The sequence below is a fragment of the Lissotriton helveticus genome, chromosome 7 (genome assembly GCF_964261635.1).
Source record: "Lissotriton helveticus chromosome 7, aLisHel1.1, whole genome shotgun sequence".
In the NCBI taxonomy this organism is placed as follows: Eukaryota; Metazoa; Chordata; class Amphibia; order Caudata; family Salamandridae; genus Lissotriton; species Lissotriton helveticus.
The window spans coordinates 831,699,739-831,718,806 of NC_136068.1; the positions used below are offsets into that span (position 1 = coordinate 831,699,739).

General features: G+C 44.0%; 1 protein-coding gene across 1 annotated transcript in view; it reads right to left on the reverse strand.

The window, feature by feature from the left end:
• The window catches only part of ADAMTS2 (ADAM metallopeptidase with thrombospondin type 1 motif 2), a 1,744,160-nt gene that overhangs the window by 229,644 nt on the left and 1,495,448 nt on the right, over positions 1–19,068 (reverse strand). Inside the window, exon 14 of the mRNA XM_078653324.1 lies at positions 9,531–9,654. Within this exon, the coding sequence (XP_078509450.1) occupies positions 9,531–9,654 (124 nt within the window). The remainder of the gene's footprint in view (positions 1–9,530; positions 9,655–19,068) is intronic.

Below are 19,068 nucleotides of genomic sequence, written 5' to 3' on the forward strand. Positions count from 1 at the left end.
AGAAAGAAGCAAGAGCAGTGCAGAAAGAACCAACAGAGATGTTGAAAGAGGCAACAGACGTGAAGAAGGAGGCCCGAGGGGTGCAGAAAGAAGGAAGAGTAGTGCAGAAAGAAGCAACCGAGGTGCTGAAAGAGGCACGAGGGGTGCAGAAAAAAAGGAGAAGTGCAGAAAGAAGCAACAGAGGTGCTGAAAGAGGCCCAAATGGTGCAGAAAGAGGCAAGAGAAGGCAAGAAAGTAGCAACAGAGGTATAGAAAGACGCAAGAGTGGTGTAGAAAGAGGGAAGAGAGTTATATCAAGAAGGAAGAGAGTTGCACAAATAGGGAAGAGGGTGCAGAAAGAGGCAGGAGGGGTGCAGAAAGACTTAACAGAGGTAGCAAGAGAGGCACAGAAAGAAGCAGGTGAAGTGCAGAAAGAGGCAACATAGGTGCAGAAAGATGCAAGAGAGGTGCAGAAACAAGCAAGAGAAGTGCATAAAGAGCTAAGAGAATTGCTGAAAGAAGCAACAGAAGTTTAGAAAGACGCAAGAGATTTGCAGAAAGAGGCAAGTGGGGTGCAGTAAGAAGCAAGAGCAGTGCAGAAAGAACCAACCGAGGTGCTGTAAGAAGCAACAGACGTGCAGAAGGAGGCACAAGGGGTGCAGAAAGAAGGAAGAGGATTGCAGAAAGAAGCAACAGAGGTGCTGAAAGAGGCACGAACGGTGCAGAAAGAGGCAACAGAAGTGCATAAAGAAGCAACAGAGGTACAGAAAGAGGCAAGAGTGGTTGCACAAATAGGGAAAAAGGGTGCAGAAAGAGGCACGAGGGGAGCAGTAAGAATTAACAGAGGTGCCGAAAGAGGCAAGAGAGGTACAGAATGAAGCAAGTGAAGTGCAGAAAGAGGCAACAGAGGTGCAGAAAGATACAAGAGGGGTGCAGAAACATGCAAGAGAAGTGCAGAAAGAGCTAAGAGAATTGCTGAAAGAAGCAACAGAGGTTTAGAAAGAAGCAATAGAAGTGCAGAAAGAGGCAAGTGAGGTGCAGAAAGAAGCAAGAGTAGTACAGAAAGAAGCAACAGAGGTGCTGACAAAGGCAACAGATGTGCAGACTGAGGCCTGAGGGGTGCAGAAAGAATTAAGAGGAGTGAAGAAATAAGCAACAGAGGTGCTGCAAGAGGCACGAGGGGTGCAGAAAAAAAAGAGAAGTGCAGAAAGAAGCAACAGAGGTACAGAAAGGAGCAAGTGTGGTAGTGAAAGAAGGAAGAGAGGTGTAGAAAGAGGCAAGAAAGTTGCACAAATAGGTACGAAGGCTGCAGAAAGAGGCAGGAGGGGTGCAGAAAGAATTGCAAAAGGTGCCAAAAGAGGCAAAAGAGGTACAGAAAGAAGCAGGTGAAGTACAGAAAGAGGCAACAGAGGTGCAAAAAGACGCAAGAGAGGTGCAGAAAGAGCTAAGAGAATTGCTGAAAGAAGCAACAGAGGTTTAGAAAGAAGCAAGAGAAGTGCAGAAAGAGACAAGTGAGGTGCAGAAAGAAGCAAGAGCAGTGCAGAAAGAAGCAAGAGAGTGCAGAAAGAGCCAACAGAGGTACTAAAAGAGGCAAGAGGGGGCGGAAAGAGATAGGAGAGGTACACAAAGAGGAAAGAGAGGTACAGAAAGAGGCAGGAGGGGTGCAAAAAGAAGGAAGAGAAGTGCAGAAAGAGGCAAGAGAATTGCTGAAATGAGCAACAGAGTTGTAGAAAGAAGCAAGAGAAGTGCAGAAAGAGACAAGTGAGGTGCAGAAAGAGGCAACAGGGGTGCAGAAAGAGGTAGGAGAGCTGCACAAAGAGGCATGAGAGGTACAGAAAGGGGCAGGAGGGGTGCCGAAAGAAAGAAGAAAACGGCAGAAAGAGGCAAGAGAATTGCTGAAAGAAGCAACAGAGGTGTAGAAAGAAGCAAGAGAAGTGCAGAAAGAGGTAAGTGAGGTGCAGAAAGCAGCTAGAGCAGCGCAGAAAGAACCAACAGAGGTGCTGAAATAGGTAAGTGAGGTGCAAAAAGAGGCAAGAGATCTGCGGAAAAAAGGAAGAGAAGTGCAGAAAGAAGCAAGTGTGGTAGAGAAAGAGGGAAGAGAGGTGTAGAAAGAGGCAAGAGAGTTACACAAATAGGGACGAAGGGTGCAGAAAGAGGCAGGAGGGGTGAAGAAAGAATTGCCAAAGGTGCCAAAAGATGCAAAAGAGGTGCAGAAAGAAGCAGGTGAAATAGGTAAGTGAGGTGTAAAAAGAGGCAAGAGATCTGCGGAAAAAAGGAAGAGAAGTGCAGAAAGAAGTAACAGAGTTGCAGAAAGAGGCAAAAAGGGTGGAGAAAGATGTAAGAGGGGTACAGAAAAAAGCAAGAGAGGTGCAGAAAGAGGGAAGAAGAGTGCAGAAAGAGGCAAGAGGAGTACAGAAAGAAGCAAATGAGGTGCAGAAAGAGGCAACAGACGTGCAGAAAGAGGAAAGAGAGGTGCACAAAGTAGAAGAGATTTGCAAAAAGAGGCAAGAGAAGTACAGAAAAAGAAAGAAATGTGCAGAAAGAAGCACAGAAATGCAGAAAGAGGCAAGAGAGGTGAAGAAGAAACCAAGAGTGGATTGCACATCATTAGTACCAATTTAACACCCACATTTAGCAATACGTAACCATTCTAGGTTTGCAAAGAGCCTTCCACCACGCTGTAACACTTGTCGCTGCATTTTTGGCAAGGTTTGAGCTAGAAACAAGGCTTTTTTTCAAATCTGCAGATTAGGGAGCAGATGATGAATTGTGTGGCTAATGCAGAAAATGTATAATTTTCCGGAAGTCAGTGCAGCCAAACAGTCGCATTATTCCAGTGGCCCTGCTCATACCTCTGACTAGGTCCACAAGTGCTCCTCAGTGATACCTTTTTTTTTGTCATAGTTGAGCTTCTATGGAAATGAGGAAGACTAATTCTGCGACTACCACTCCACAACACAGACTACCATTCCACATAATACTCTTCATAACACATAATCCCACTCTACATAATTCCTATACACTAAATACCACATACTTTCTATCCACATAATTTCACTACACAACATACCACATAATTCCACTACACACAACGTACATCCACTCCACTCCAAAAAATATTAGTAAAAAACATTTACATTTACAACGCCAGTTGCTCTAATTCTCGCAACTGCGAAGTCTATTACATTGCAAATACTTCTTTAACTAGTAGTCGCATTTGTAGAGTGGTGGAGAAAAGGTTCTTGGCGTCCGACCAGTGCTCAGGAATTCTGCTGGATGTACAGGAGGTATCAGGAGGGCTTCTTGGCCCCCAAAGTCCCTCAGGAGTAAATTGGATTACATCCCCCATTCCGTAGTCTGCCAGGAGGTGCGTTTGCAGAGTGGTGGAGAAAGGGGGGCATGGCCTCCAAAGACGTTTTAACAATCCCACTGTATGGGACTTACTGGAGGTAACAAGAGGGGAAGTTGGCCCCCAAGGACAACCTTGGGGGCCAGCAACCCCTCCTATTAAATCCAGTAAGTCCCACACAGCAGGATTGCTAAATTCTCATAGCAGGCCATGCCCCCTTTGCCCACCACTCTGCAAACATGCTCCCTGACACGCTCTTGGATGGGGACTAAAGTCCCCTTCGCTGCTGGGGGTCCTTTAAGGGCCAACTAGCCTACCTCTTACCTCCAGTAAGCCCCACACACTGAGATTGCTGAGAGTTCAACACAGGCCATACCCCTTTTGACCACCATTCAGCAAACGCGCCTCCTGGCAAGCTCTTAGTTGGGGGATGAAGTCCCCTTTCCTCCTGAGGGTACCTGGGGGGCCTCCAGTAAGCTCCATATAGCTGATTGTTGAAAGTGCTCAAAGGCCATGCCCCCTTTTTACACCACTCTGCAAATGCAGCTCCTGGCGTACTGCTGCTCGGGGGATGAACTCCACTTGTGTCCTGAGGTTCTCAGGACACAAGAGGACCTCATCACCCTACCAGCAGTGTGCCAAGAGGCGCGTTTGCAGAGTGGTGTAAAAAGGGGCATGGCCTCGGACCACCTCTGTGCAATCCAGCTTTGTGGTGCTTACTGGAGGTATCTGGTGGGCTAATTGGTCCCCAGGGACCCTCAGTATTCAAGGGGACTTAATTACCCAGAGGGCACGTTTGCAGAGTGGTGCAGGGAGGGGGCGGGGCCTATGGTGAGTTGCTGCTTTTTTCTTTTTTAAATTTATCTTATTTTATGGGAGGAGGCTGTATGGCTCCCCTTCCCTGGGCCAGTTTTGGCCCGGGGACCCATCCCTCTGGGCCTGGCAGCCTTGTTTTTTTTTTACTTTTGGGGAGAGGGTTGCATAGCCCCCCTCCGCATGGCCCCCCTTCTCAGGCCAATTATGGCCCGAGGGACCCAAACCCCCGGGACCAGCCTTTCTGTTTTTAATTTTTTAATACATTTAATTACAGGGATGGGGGTTGCGTGGCCCCCCTCCTGGGCCACTTCTGACCCCAGGGACTTCATCCTCAGGGCCTGGCCTCACCATTGGAGACCGTGGGGTAGCCCCAATGCCTCCACGGTGCCAGCCGGTCTCCCCACCTCCTGCAAGAGCCAGCATTGCTTTTGCACAAGGGGAGCTGCTGACATGCAGCTCCCATTGTGCAAAAGAAATCTGCTTTAGTTTTTGGAAGCAAGAGCAGATTTCCTGCTCTCGCGTCCAAACACCAAAGCAGGAGTTTTCTATGACCGGGCTCCCGCCCTGATAACTGTGAACCAGTTCGTCTCTAAGAGACTTGGCATTTTTGAATGTCACCAACGGACTCACAGGTAGATCCCTGCCTATGATAGTATCCGATAATAAAATATGCCAGCTCTTACGCAGGATTCTTTTCAGCTGCCTTGTATTTTTGGAAAATGTGGTGATCATTCTGAACTTGCCTTCCTGATCCCCAGACTTTTTTGGGGTATCTTTGAGCAAATCTACTCGTTTCATGGAATTTGCTCGTTCCATGATTGTATTTGAACCACCTTACTGTAATCTCTTAAACTAAACCGTCTTAAGCTTTCTTTTGCGGCTAGTTGAAACCCTGCTTCATTGGTACTATTTCTTTTTAATCTCAATAGTTCTCCATAGGGGATACTATTCATGAGTTTCTTGGGGTGACTACTTGTGGCGTGGAGAGATGAGTTCCCTGACGTGTCTTTTCTGTATGGTTTTGGGCATAACTTCTCTCCTAGATATTTGACCATCTGGGAATTAATCTCTCCTGGGAATTTTAAATTCACTGTGTTTGCATTCAAAACCTCTATATAGGCCCACGCTGTCTCTGGTGACCCCCTCCAAATCATGAACAGGTCATCAATGTATCAATGCCATGGTACGATGTTGTCTGTCCAGATTTTATTTGCCGCCGCCCAGGTCACCTGCTCCTCCCACCAGCCCACAAATAGATTTGCGTAGCTGGGGGCGAAGCAGGTGCCCATGGCCGACACTGAGATCAGTCTGAAATTATGATATTCAAACAGAATTTTTTTGTTTTCATTGCAAAATTCAATGAACTCCATTAACAAGGCATTATACTGTAAATATTGTAAGGGACAGTTGTCTAAGAAGAACTTTACTGATCTTAGACCATCATTGTGGGATATACAGGTATACAGACTGGTGATATCCAATACTATCAATTGGAGGCTTTCCTCCCATTGTATGACTTCAATCTTTTTTTAGAAATGTTTTTGTGTCCTTTATGTAGGATGCCAACTGCCCCACATGTTGTGACAGGAAATGGTCAATGTATGCCGACATGTTTTCAGTTACACTTCTTTGCGGGGTAACTATCTATCTCCCCGGGGGGGGGGGGTTCGACTTGCTCTTATGGACTTTTGGCAGGTGGGAAAATGTCGGCACCATGGGATTCAGGCATCTCAGGAATATATGTTTCTCCGTTTCTAACATATTCCTTTTGTACCATTTACACATCAACAGGTGGTAGTTTGTTACACTTTGCATGTAGGCCTTTTCCTCTACTCTCTCATAGGAGAGAGCTTCCATTAATTGTTGGTAAGCCTTCAGATTATACTGTTCGCGAGTCTGTAGGACGATGTTCCCGCCCTTATCTGATGGCTTACATATTATGGTAGACTCTTTCTGTAAGTTCAACAGTGCCATTTGCTGTTCTTTAGAAAAATGTTGTGCCCCATTAGGTCTATGATGTTTGTTTTGTCAGAGACTTAACAAGACTCTGTTAACGGAAACTGCAAATATATCGATAGCGTTCACCAGCACCTGTGGTAAAAATTGGGAGGTAGGTTTAAAATAACTATTGCCTCCACTCTGTTTTACTCCAGCTATGGCAAATTGTTGAGTATTGATACCACATGTTTGCTCTGTACTAAGATTTTCCAAAATAGTCAAAGTCTTTAAATCTTTTCCAGTTAATATGTATGTGTCTTTCTGGATCTGGCAAGTTCTTTTTGCCTTTTCTATTGCTAGTTTCAATTGAAAATATTTATGTAGTTTTAATTTGCGGATAAATTTGAAGAGGTCTATTCTAGTCTGTGTATATTTTATTGGTTTCTTGGGGCAGAAGGATGAACCCAATTTTAGAACTTACTCTTCAACTTCTGACAATGATCTTGTAGTCAGGTTAACAATTGTTAGGTTTTCACGCTTGCTCATTTCCTCTTGTTGAAAGATTTCTTGCTGTTGGTCATCAGGGGCGACCGGTTGTCTGACGCCCCTTCTGCCTCCCCACCTCGTTTTTCAGATCTGTGTTCTGGTGGTTTTCCCCTGCCTCCCTGTTACCATGACTGTCGGATTAACCTGAACTCCTCATGAAAAGGGTTTTTTCTTGCTGTTTCTGGTATCCGATTTGAACTTTCCTCTTCAGATTGGTCAGCGTCTGTGACGTCAGATTCATATGTATCTCGTGATTCCACAGTAGTTTGTGCTCTCCTAGTTAGCATTTCTCTCCTTGGTTTGTCAAACTTTCTCGCAAAAGTTAATACTCTGCCCTGAATGTAATCTTTTTCGTCTCAATCAAATTTTTCTTGTTTACATTGTTTTATCTTTTGTTCGTATGTTTTCAGCCTTTTCTTCATTTGTTCCCTTAATTAATCCATTCTTGTCTTATCATCCTCTTTAAGGATTTTCTCCTCCAATTCGCTGATGACTTTAAAGGCTTTAGCCCTATCACTCCACGCAAACTTGACAATTATAGCCAACATAGCTTTGCAAGACTGGCTGTGTAGTCTGCCCACTCATCAAGCAGAAGGGGGTCCGGATTTTCAAAGGCGGGTACTGCATAAATTCTTTGTCCTCTTGGGACTCTATTCACCTCTAGGTAGCCTTGTAGCGAGGTGGCCTCCCATTGTGTGACATTTGTGATTTCTTGCAATGATTTTTGATAATGATTTATAATTATTGAGATGTTTTTGACACCGTTTTTTACGTATAACTATGACAACCCATCAGGTAGTCTGTAGCGTCAATATGGCGGAACCATTAGTATTTACGATATGGTCCATTGATATGCCCATCCAGGGCATGATAATTGCGGTATTTGAATGTGAGCCGTTTGCCACATCCAGGTATGATATAAGGAATAGCTATATTCGGGTAATAAGGGTTGTGACATGTAAAAGCCAATATATTGTACTGTGTCAAAATGGCGGAACCATTAGCATTTACGAATGTTGGTCCGTCGTCAATGTTGTCAACAAACAATGAATTGTGTATATATATATATAAAATGGCGGCGCGGGCACTCTGTACAAACATCGAAAAAGCCGGAGCATCGAACCGCGTCTGTTTGGCCGTGAGACCGTTTTAAGAATAAAAATAACAGAACTCTTTCCTATTAGTGCTTGTCTTTTTGGGTACGGATACCCTTGAGGAGTTGGAGAATGGAAATTTATACGGGAGCACCTCAGTAGAGCAAGCACCCGCAACTGCACCGAGGTGGTGTTCGGAGGTAGCAACGATATATATCTTCAAGATAAACAGGTGTGGAGTTAAGAAAAGTAAATCTATACTTACCTATTTGCACTAACATTCTCAATATTTTGGTCCTTCATATTTTTGACACGATATTGTGTCCACATATTTCTGTTACCAATATTCTGTCAGTGATTTTTAAGCTTTATGTTACGAGAATTTATAATGTACATGACTGCCCTAGCAGAGGATTTCCCAGCACACCTAACGAAGTCAGCAAGAGGGAGACTAAAAAGCATCAAAGCAGTGCAACAGCCAGATCAGCTACTTTAAGTCAAAGGACATTTTAGAGCCAAATATGAATGATGAAGGACTCACATTTGTTATTCACCCACATGCAAGTACCAATACCACAAAGATGAGTAGTTTGGAAGGGGGGAACAGAAAAACATGCCCATTGTGAGTTTGCATTTTTAAATGTGGAATAACCTTGGCAATCTATGCTCTGGCACAGACTCCCGTAGGTTTTCCTCGATTACTTGGCCTTTGTTGGGGAGAAACTAAAAAATGCTTGAGCTCACCTCCAGAATATAAGAGACCCATGAGTCTCCAAAAATCACACACATATTTATAGGTTTTAGGCTGAATCAGGGCTCCCTGAAGCGATAGTGGTCCCTGAAGGTTTGGGGCCACAGGGGCCCGTTTTGCATCCCTAGGCTTTTGTAAACCCGTACATTTGACCAGGTACCCCCTAGTGAAATGTCCTCGTGACAAAAAGCAGGAGTTGCAGTTTTCCTGCAAAACCTGTAATTATTTGCATCCAGTATTGATAGTTAATAGCTGAAACAGTAATTAGTAATTAGAGGGCACTTCGAATTAAGATTTTTACATTTTGGGAAATGGTGCCATTCTGGTGTGGGTAGAAAAGGTTCTCTTTTTTCCCATGTGTCCTGTTATCTCTTCAAGAGTGCATAGATCTGGTGGCATGTTTTGGTTTTGAATGAATAATGGTTCAAAAACCAGAAGAGTTTCCATTCAGAAGAAAAATACAATAAGAGCTCTTTAATTAAGAACGGATTTTTTAGGGTATCTGTGCCCCACTTAAATGTAAATCCTAAGTGATATGTGGCTGTAGGAGGAATGTTTTGGGAATGTTCTGAGCAAGAAGACTTATCTTTGTCATCACCAAACTTACAGTTGTAAAATAAAAAAAAGCTTAGGCTCCCGTTCAAAAAGTTTTTTTCTGCGAGTACTTGTGAGCTACACTTGCATTAGAATATCCGGCCTGGTTCACAAAGACTTTTCTGAAATAAGACATGCCGTTGCTGGCCCAGAGAAATAACATGCAGTCTAAAGTAGGACAAATTACCAGCTCATAGAAAATGCTTTGGGAAGTTGGCAAGGATATTTAGCCGAGGCTCCCAGCCTGGAGTAGTACACATACTCAAATAAACATTCTAAGACTCTATTTTCAGATTACCAATGCTATCTATCCTGCCAATCATCTGGTGTACTTTTTTTTAAGTACCGTTGTAACTGTGTAGATAGAGAATCCATGCTTGTAAGTGGCAACAAACGAAGATATTGTTTCATGTCTGAGAATATGGTCACGAGGGTCAAACAACTACTAGTGCAGTCGATTTACCTTGCTTCTTTGGTGCCCTTGTGAAGGTTCCTTTCACAACTTTACAGTGCGAGTTGTCTCCTCCGCACACACCACATTTATCTTCCTGCTTGGTGGAACCGATCACCTTGTCACAACCAACTTTCTTCAGGTAGAAAAGAAAGTGCATAAAGGTGTTCAGCTTAGATACTTCACAAACATATCAGGAAACAATGTAATTGTAAAGATTAATAACATTTATGTTATTGGTTACCTTTTGGTTTAAGCGATAGATACTTTAAAAAACAATGTATTTCTCTTGTCATCCCTTCTGGGGAAACATGATATATAAAAATGTTGTTTAATGCTAGAGTACAATAAAAGTCAGAAGTTGAACACCAATCCAAAGTCTAATCATATTGGCTAAAATGTTTACATTGCACAACACCCGCCACTAATAAGTTAACAGATAGAGTCTTGCAGTTATATATGAAATAAAAAAGCAATTTCTTCGCATGTGAGGAAAAAACGGAGTCACTACTCGGCAGTGGCGGCTGCCGAAAAGCCCAAGGGGGGGCAGGGTGGGCACAGGACGGGGCATTAGGGAAATAATAAGAATGAAAAAAAAGGTACCTGTTCTGCCGCCGATGCTGCAGTCTGCATCGGTGCTCCTCTTCTCTCCTAATGGTGTTACAGAAGCCACTGGGACACTAGCACAGTCTCCCCACCCAATCCCGACACTGCTCTCAATTGCATGGGAGCAGCGCTAGGATAAGTCTGAGCAGCTCGGTTTGCCGCTCTGATCGTGCCTGGGTTTCTGTGCTGTTTCTCCAATCTGGCTGTGCAACACAGCTGGGCTGGAGAAACCTAGGTTCGCATGTCAGTTTGGCTGACCTAAGACGGCTGGTCAAACCGTCATGCGCACTTACAGTGCTGCACTATCCTTCAATGCTGTCATCATGGCCTCGTCCTGCCTAGACTTGGCTGGCTGTAGCGGGGAAAGAAAAATAAAATCATAATAAACTGGTTTTATTATCATTATTTTTTTCCCATTTTTTCAGCAGTGGGGGCGATCCTCCTCCGCCATAGCCGTTGCTGCTACTCGTAATAATTTATTATAAATGACTACTATTGTTGCACTGTCACCTACTCCGCGGGTATCAGGGCTTCCTTTCTTTACAACTGCTCGTCGCAGATGACAACAGCAATAACACTCCTGCGTAGTGTATGTAGCTTTGACAGTCTGACAGTCGGCCTACTTGTGGAACATCTCCCGGCCATTTATTTTTATTTATTTATTTATTTTCTTGTAAAGCGCAGGAATTCGATCTCCGAAGAGATATCTCCGCGCTGTGTTGTTTTGAAGATAGGTGAAAGCAGGAGGATTGTGTGACTTAGCTAGGGTTGCTAGGTGGGAAACAAATACGTTTTCAGATATTTTCTGAAGGTAGCAAGATTGGAGTTCTGTCTTATGAAGAGGGGTAGTGAGTTCCATAAGGTAGGACCTCTGAATGCTAGAGCTCGGCCTCCCTGTCTTTCTCTTCTGATCCTAGGGATCTGCAGCAGGGCTTGATTTTCAGATCTTAATGATCTACCTGGCTGATACAGTTGGAAAATTTCATTTAGGTACCTAGGGCCAGTACCATACAAGCATTTGTGGATGGTACAACAAATCTTGAATAGCACTCTCTGGCGAATTGGGAGCCAATGTAGTTTGCTCAGTAAAGGATATGAGGGAGATCTCGCAGGGGCATTGAGGATCAATCTAGCAGCAGTGTTCTGAACAACCTGCAATCTCTTCAACTGTTCTGTATTAGCGGAAATAAGCAATCCGTTGCAGTAGTCTACCCTACTCATGACTAGGGTTTGTACGAGTGTTCTCCGGTGATGGTCAGCTAAGTATGGGAACACCCTTCTGAGTAGGCCAATGACCCTCATGCAGGTTCCTGTGACCTGTGTAGCGTGGTCTTTTAGTACCAGGGATTGATCTAACTTAACGCCCAGATTTTTCACGCTTTCCTTAGGACAAGGAGCTGTGCCCAATTCTGGGGGCCACCACTCAGGTGTCCAAAGGAGTGGTGCATTCCCAAAAAGCATGACCTCCGTCTTGCCCAGACTACTTGCCTTGACTACAGATGGCAGATATTCTCAGCCTGCGTACCCTGCCAGCAAGTTTCCATTTCTTTTATATTTATCAATGCCTTGAAAAATTTCACATGTCCCCCTCTGCCCAACCACTACTCTTTGCAAAGAATCAGGCAACAGAGGAGCTGGTAATTTATGTCACAGTTTCTGAGGCTTCCCATCTATCTGTAAGCACAGAGTCAATGATTTAAAAGTGGGTTTTCTACGACACACAGCTATGGAGGTATCACTGTGAATCTAATTGTGTTTTACTTCTTGCACCCTGGGGATTGCTCTTAAACATTTATAATCAAGAAACCACCTTCAAGACCCAGAATGCAAAGAAAATCAAAGGAGAACTGAGCTACTCTGCATGGTAGAAACCTCACTTATTTTTTAAAAGAATATACCCCCCTGGGATATTGCCATTACCTCAAAGTTCTGTGACATCATAAAAGCACCCAGTCTTAAGCCTCATGTCTTTATATGATCATGGAACTCCTCAGAGACCAGCAATATCCTTATAATGCATGGGATTCTGTAATCCCTTTATATTGGCCTGACTCCAATTTCTTTATAATGGCAACTTGTGATGCACCCAATCACTGATTAAAAAGAAAAGATATCAACACTCGACTGTATAAGATTTCACAGTTGAGTTCAGATGTCACAACTCATGCTGCCAGAGCCGGCAACCATAACTGAAGCAGCTGTTTAGCATAGAAACGTTACTTTTCCTCTTCTGCTCTATTTTTCTAGCTTACAATGACAAGTACAGAGAACATGTTTATTTTTGGCACTTTTTAGATAGAGAAAAGCTAGAACCTTTCTGCATGTTTATACACATTCTACGCTGCTGCAGCTTTTTATCTATTGAGCTGTTTCTGATTTGCAACAAATATCCAACAGGTTTTTGATGTATATGATAAGGATATTGCAACTCACCTAAGAGTTCCGTAACCTTATAAAGAAACTCTGCCTTCTGCCTCATTCCTCTATATGGTTATGGGACTCCTTATATTTAATTCTCCGTCTGGCAATCCTTGTTTTCAATGCAAAAGAGTGATTAAATAGGATTCAAGGAAACCATGTTTAACGAACTGCATATGTTTTTGTAAAAATATCTTGTACTGTATATATCTATACAGCCAGAAGAACGACATTTGTTGTCTTAGCTCAGGCACCAATGGAATAGACTATACTCACGCTGACTGCCAGTAAAGAACAATACATTCAGAAACATGATTCATTCACCATCTTTGAAATGTAGTCTTTCAATATCTGTGCCATATCAACTGTATTGTGCTCTTACTCATGAAAAATTATAATCTAGGGTGTTGTGGGCAGGGCAAGAGAACTTGGACAATGTCTGCTAGATTTGCAAATCTAGATATAGTAATTGGTATTGCAAAAAGTCACCAGAAAAAAAAAATCTTCCTATATAAATAGGTGTGTTTCTCTGTTAAAAAATGGTTTGATCCGCTTGGTAGTGGTTTTATATAGGTTGTCTGGCGCCACTTAGAAATTCACACAATATAGGTAGTGCAATACTTATTGGACGGTGCTAAAAGGTAAAGGGAACCACAATTCCTCTTTAAAACTGGCTACTGCCTCAAACAATTACAACACTCCCTAGCACACGTAATATTTAGATACAGGTCATATGAGCCGTGTTTCCACCAATTGTCAAAACATAGTAGAAATGATTTCTTTTCTTTGTAGTTCAAGTTCAAGTTTATTCATGTGCGGTATGTTCTGGAAATTTTCACACAGCCGACACGTGTTTCGTCGTTTTCTCCTAGCAAATCCGCTCGAGTGTAAAGATCTTTACACTCGAGCGGATTTGCTACGAGAAAACGGGGGACCTCTGGATGAGCAAAAGGGAAGACAAAAGCTTCCTTTATCGACTTTGGAGCCAAAGAAAGGCCGTCTATACCAATAAAGGTTTTGACACAGACGCCCCCAATGAACCCATATGCGGGTTTGAATTATCACCGCATTACAAATACAAGAGAGCTGAACTGGAAATAGCCTTGAGAAAGTCGTGGGTTACATTCCCAAAACAACGAAACACGTGGCGGCTGTGTGAAAATTTCCAGAACATACCGCACAAGAATAAAATTGAACTTGAACTACAAAGAAAAGAAATCATTTCTACTATGTTTTGACAATTGGTGGAAACACCGGCTCATATGACCTGTATCTAAATATTACGTGTGCTAGGGAGTGTTGTAATTGTTCAAAGATGGTGTTTAGCTCACCGGTGGAGGAATGGTGACCAGCAAGGAGCTGCAGCCGGTATTTTCGAAAGTGGCCCTAATGTTTATTGATACAAGTACCTCCTACAATCAGCAAAGAGATCAGTTATATGTTAAACCTATTGAGAGCGGTTGGGAGCCAAGGGAGAGTGCTAGCTTCTTGCATCAGTTAAAATCACACGTCATTAAGCAGTGGAGCATCCTAAAACCATTAGCTCTCAGGTTTGTATCCATGCTTACTATTGCTTCTGATAAACTGGCCGCGAACACATCATTCTTTAGAGTGGACAAACCTGATGACAGCACGGCGGCTTCTGACACATGTCAAATCTGCTCCTCCAGCAGATGAGGACATCCTCATGGGTTCTGAATTATGATTCAGAGACACTTTTTCATCATAAAGAAAAGTTTCACCCGCTCTTCCTGCAGAAGAGGATGCACCTGTAGCTTTCGACTTGTAAGTCGGTCACAATTGCTCCTACAACAGAAGCATAGTCATGTGATAATAAATCTTACAAAGATACTACTTTTGGTGCCACAGAAATAAGACCATGTCATATTTTTCTTTGCTCTTATTCCACCCAACAATACACCCAAATAAAGATGCACTCTGCTCCTTCAGGATTCAAATCTGTGGGTGGTTGCCCCAGCGTTGAACCAGTGGCTCCATGCAGTGTGGGGTTTGATTCTTAAAGCCTCCTCTAGGCAGGGGCGTAACACAGGCCCCCGCACCTACGCAGTGCGTGGGGGCCTCTCGGGGCCCCCTCACTCTCACAGGGAGGGAGACGGGCCGGCTGCTGCACTGCCTCATAGTCTTACTCTTCGCAAATAAAATAAGACTTAACTGCCCACACGGACTTAGAGGCCTCCCCAAGTCCCCCTAAATTAAATGGTGGGGGCACGCCACGGTGAAGGGCTCTAAGCATCGCCCTCTGTTCATTAATAATTCTGGTGCTGTGCGCACGCCCTTGCCGGCCTGAGCCTCTTAATGCATTATTTAAATAGTTAGTGTGCGCAGTATGCCCGGGCCAGGCCGGCTCTTCCTGATTAAATGGTGCGTGGGAGTGGCGTGCACCGCGCGGTGCCGCGGTCCTCAGGGTGGGAGCAGGGGCAGGGCTGGTGACTAATGCCTGCCACAGTCATGCGCAGTGTAATGAAAAGTGCGCGTGACTTGTACTGGCACTGACTCCTCAGAAGGGTGCGGCCGCCATGCAAATCTACCTCCGTGCCAGGATAATTATACTAATAAGAGTATAGCTAGCCCCTGCTTGGTGGCTAGCCTCCTCGTCCTGTCGTCACCTCCTAAGCTGCCTGCAGGTGAGTGAGTAAGGAAGGGCAGGTCAGGAGGAGTAGTGGCCCGAAACTAGCCCAAGTCAAATACAGTGATCGGAGGTCTCTTGTTCCGTTCCCAGAAAGGCAAACTCTGCCTTCTATCTTTCAAAGGTCAGCTAATTAAGTACAGCAAACACTGTAATAAAAATACTAGCAGCACGTGTTATTTACAACACTTAAACATGACAGAAGCGCTATTTTCAATGAATGTTGTTGGTGACAATACCTTTTCCCTGATCACTACAATATATACCACAACAAGTTATGAACTTTCCTTATCTAATTGTCGACACTCTCCATCTTTGTACCTCTTTTGGCCTCTGCTGAATGGTATTAAAGCTGCAACATGCAGAGAGGCTGCTTGAATTGGCGTGGTGGCAAACGATATTACAACAATAAATTAGTGCTTGTAGCGGGGTTGGTAGCTGTGCTTTCTTTCATGTATTTGGTTAATGGTAAAGCTGCCTCCCAGGTCTCAGTTTTTTTTTGCAGCTATAGTTTTGTTACAGTTGTAACAGTAATTCACGCGAGAAGGGTACAAACGCAGCAGCAAACACAGACAGCAGGTGGGCAGGAGGCTGACATGTCGCCTCACCTGCTCCCGGCTCCTCGCCCACCTGGAGGGCTGTTTGAGGAGTAAACACGGCGAGCCACTGCCCACTGCCCTGGGCCTGGTGGTGCCACTCACCGCCCCAAGGTCGGACTCAGAGTGGAGTCTCAGAGAGGTGGGTGGTAGGCAATAATGAAATCCTGTTATGGGGTCCTGCCACTCCACTGCAGATTTCTTCTGTTCGTTATACTTTTTGCAGCGCTTCTCGCCTTAAGGGAAGCGCTGCAAAAAGTTTAACGAACAGAACAAATCTGCAGTGACTGGAATCTGAGGGGGCGGGCGACCAGGCCCTGTCAGCCCGCCTCCGCGGTAATTATCCACTGCCACAGCAGCTGACACAGCCCACCGCCCGCCTGGAAAGCTGAGTCCGAGTCAGAGAGGCAGCACTCAGAGAGTGCAGGCCGGACCTGCTTGGCTCAGTTAATAATTAGCTTTCTATTGTAAGCTGCACAATTCAATGTGTCCTTTAGAAACCCATATTCATTAATCAACAGTCCAGCAAAGTGCATACTGGTTGGGTATTTTCCAGATATAAACTGACCCCAAGAAACAAAGGAATGATAATCAGTTAATTGTCTGATATTTCCATTTGTTTGACACAGGATGTAACTAACAAAGCCATTTGCGTAACTAAGATTAATTTAGCCACTCCACAGGTTGCATGTAGTGTTTACAAAAGTCGTGAATTTTCACTTGCTACTTGATTAAATCATGATTTAATTTTATGGTAGAGCAAACGTCTCAGTGGTGTGGTGTGGAGTGGGCATTCGAGTGGGGGGGGGGAGAGGAAGGTTCCTTAAAACAATAGTGGGAAACTTGCAGTGTGAAGTTATTTGCAAAGTTTGGAAGGCATTCTCCCAACCATGATCTAGTAGAGAATTTACACATGTTAAGGATGGGAAAAATAGCTATCCAGTGTGGGGATGGGCAGGGAGCAAGCAACTCTTGATGAATTTGGAGAACATGAATTTGATATGGGCATAAATTATCTATATCCAAATTGGGAATGTGGAGATGTGGAGGGAACACCCTCTAAATGTATGGGGGGGGGGGGTTCTAATTGGGTCCAAGAAAAGTTACCCACTTTGTTCACTTGCCTTTAGTGTCCTAGTTATGTACTTGTTTTATAATCTTTGTAATTCCCTAACCTATTGCTAAGTAAACTTTGCACTTTGAGTAGGAGAGGGATGGAATTCACATTATAAACATTCTGCTTAAGACTGACGTGAGCAACTGTTAGGGGTGCATATTTGAGATGGATATTGGTGGGAGCTACACTGTGAGCCAACGGACCGTGAGGAGCGCTATGATAAAAAGGGTGATGGGTGGTCATAGGTTTCTTTGAATAACTTTTTCTTCAGTACTTTGTTGAGGATGAATTTTTGGGGTGACTTGAAGGATGTGGTGCAAGGAATTCCAAAAAGCATCCCCTGAGCTCTCACTGTTTTCCGCATGCTGCTTTCATCTGCATGTGGGACTATTGGAGGACTTGACCTCAGGTTGTTTCCTGGTTTACATTTGGGGTCAAGTTACCGAGATAGAAAGGACCATATACTTGAAATTATTTGTATACATTACCTTTGAATGTAATTCTTAGTTTAATGGAAAGCCAGTGCAGCTCCTTCAAGGCAGGTGGTATTAGACTATAATGATTAAATTATGCTCCTTGGAGACTTGTGTGGATGTCATTGTAGCTCATTGACATCATGCATTCATTAAGTAGCGCTGCCTTTTTGTCTGGCTGTGCATCAAGCTGTTTAGAGTCATATTACTTTAAATTGCAGTTGATTTGTGTGAGGGATGTGTCTTACACCTGTCTTAACTTACTGTATTACATTCTCTAAGTTCTAAATTGACGTGAGCCCCATTGCCAGTCTTGACAAATGGCATCAATAAATGAATTAACAGAGATGTTAGGGTTTATAAAGCAAGTTATTATTAATCGAGCTGTTGATTACATATGAGACCAGAACAAAACATTGCTCACTTATTTATGAGAAACCCTTAGTGGGTGTCTGCTGCACTTCAGATGAAGCTGGGCCAGACGTACAGCTACGTAACAAGAGTGGGAGCGAAAAAGACAGAAAGAGAGGAAAGGAGAGAGCGGAAGGTCAGGAAGGAAAGGTGGGGAGACTACAGTTAAGAGAGTAGAAGGGAGGGACCCTGGAAGAAAGGAAAGGGGAGTGGTGGAGAGAAGAAAGGAGGGTGGAAGGTAAGTATGGAAGAAAAGCTAGAAGAAAGCTTGAGATGTGGTAAAGCAGCAAAGAAGGAAGGGGAGAAGGAAGGAAGCTTGCAAGGAGATGGGGAGAGAGTGATGGGGCAAAGGAAGAAGACTGCAAGGGAGGAAGAGAAGGAACAAAGAAGGAAAAGAAGAATGGAGGTACAGAAAGGGTTCAGGGAGAAGGAAGAGAGGGGAAGAAATAGAAAGAATGGAGAGTGAGAAGGGAAGTTTCAAAGCAAAATATGCTAGATTTCTGGGTAGTAGGGCAAAGTGGTAGATGGTGGGCCGCACCACCGGGGGAAGGGGGCCCCCTCCTTGTGCTTTGCAGGGGGCCCCCCTCAAGTTTCGTTACGCCACTGCCTCTACGGCCTCAGTGGATGGTGTAGAATCCCATTGGGTAAAGCCATCAGGGAAATGTGGTCCTGCCTAGCTTAGTTCAGGCCTGGAAACAGGAAGAACCACTCAATACACAAGGCAGAAAGCCCAATCCTAAATTCCTGCCTCGCTATATGTTTGTTCCCAATACATTACGTGACAGACACTGGATAATTACAATTGTGTTTCTAAGACCTATAAACGATTTACTACAACTCTTTGCCAAAAAGATACCTTACTATCACAAAGTATTTAAACTTCTAGACCATTTGTTTGTTTTCTACATCCTTGACATTGTCTTACACTCCTTCAGATACCTGAAGGCCGCTGGAAGAATTAACAGGACTTCTCCACTTCGAAAAACCATTTTTTTCCAGTCTGCCCTATCATACTCCTGTAGAGTTTCCACACTCCTTAACACACCCGCCAGGACTTACCAGCATTTTGGTGTCACCCCTAAAGGTCCAAAGGTTTTATATGCATGTTGACTGGGTCTATCTCCAACCACTCAAGTCCCTCAGGCAGCCCTGATGATGTTACTCCTCATGGGTTGCACTAATGTAAATCAATCATGCTCTGTGTAAGACCATGCTGATATGTCGTGTGACACAATTCAGAGCTCATGTACTCTGCCAATGCCATGGCCCACCTCAATCACAC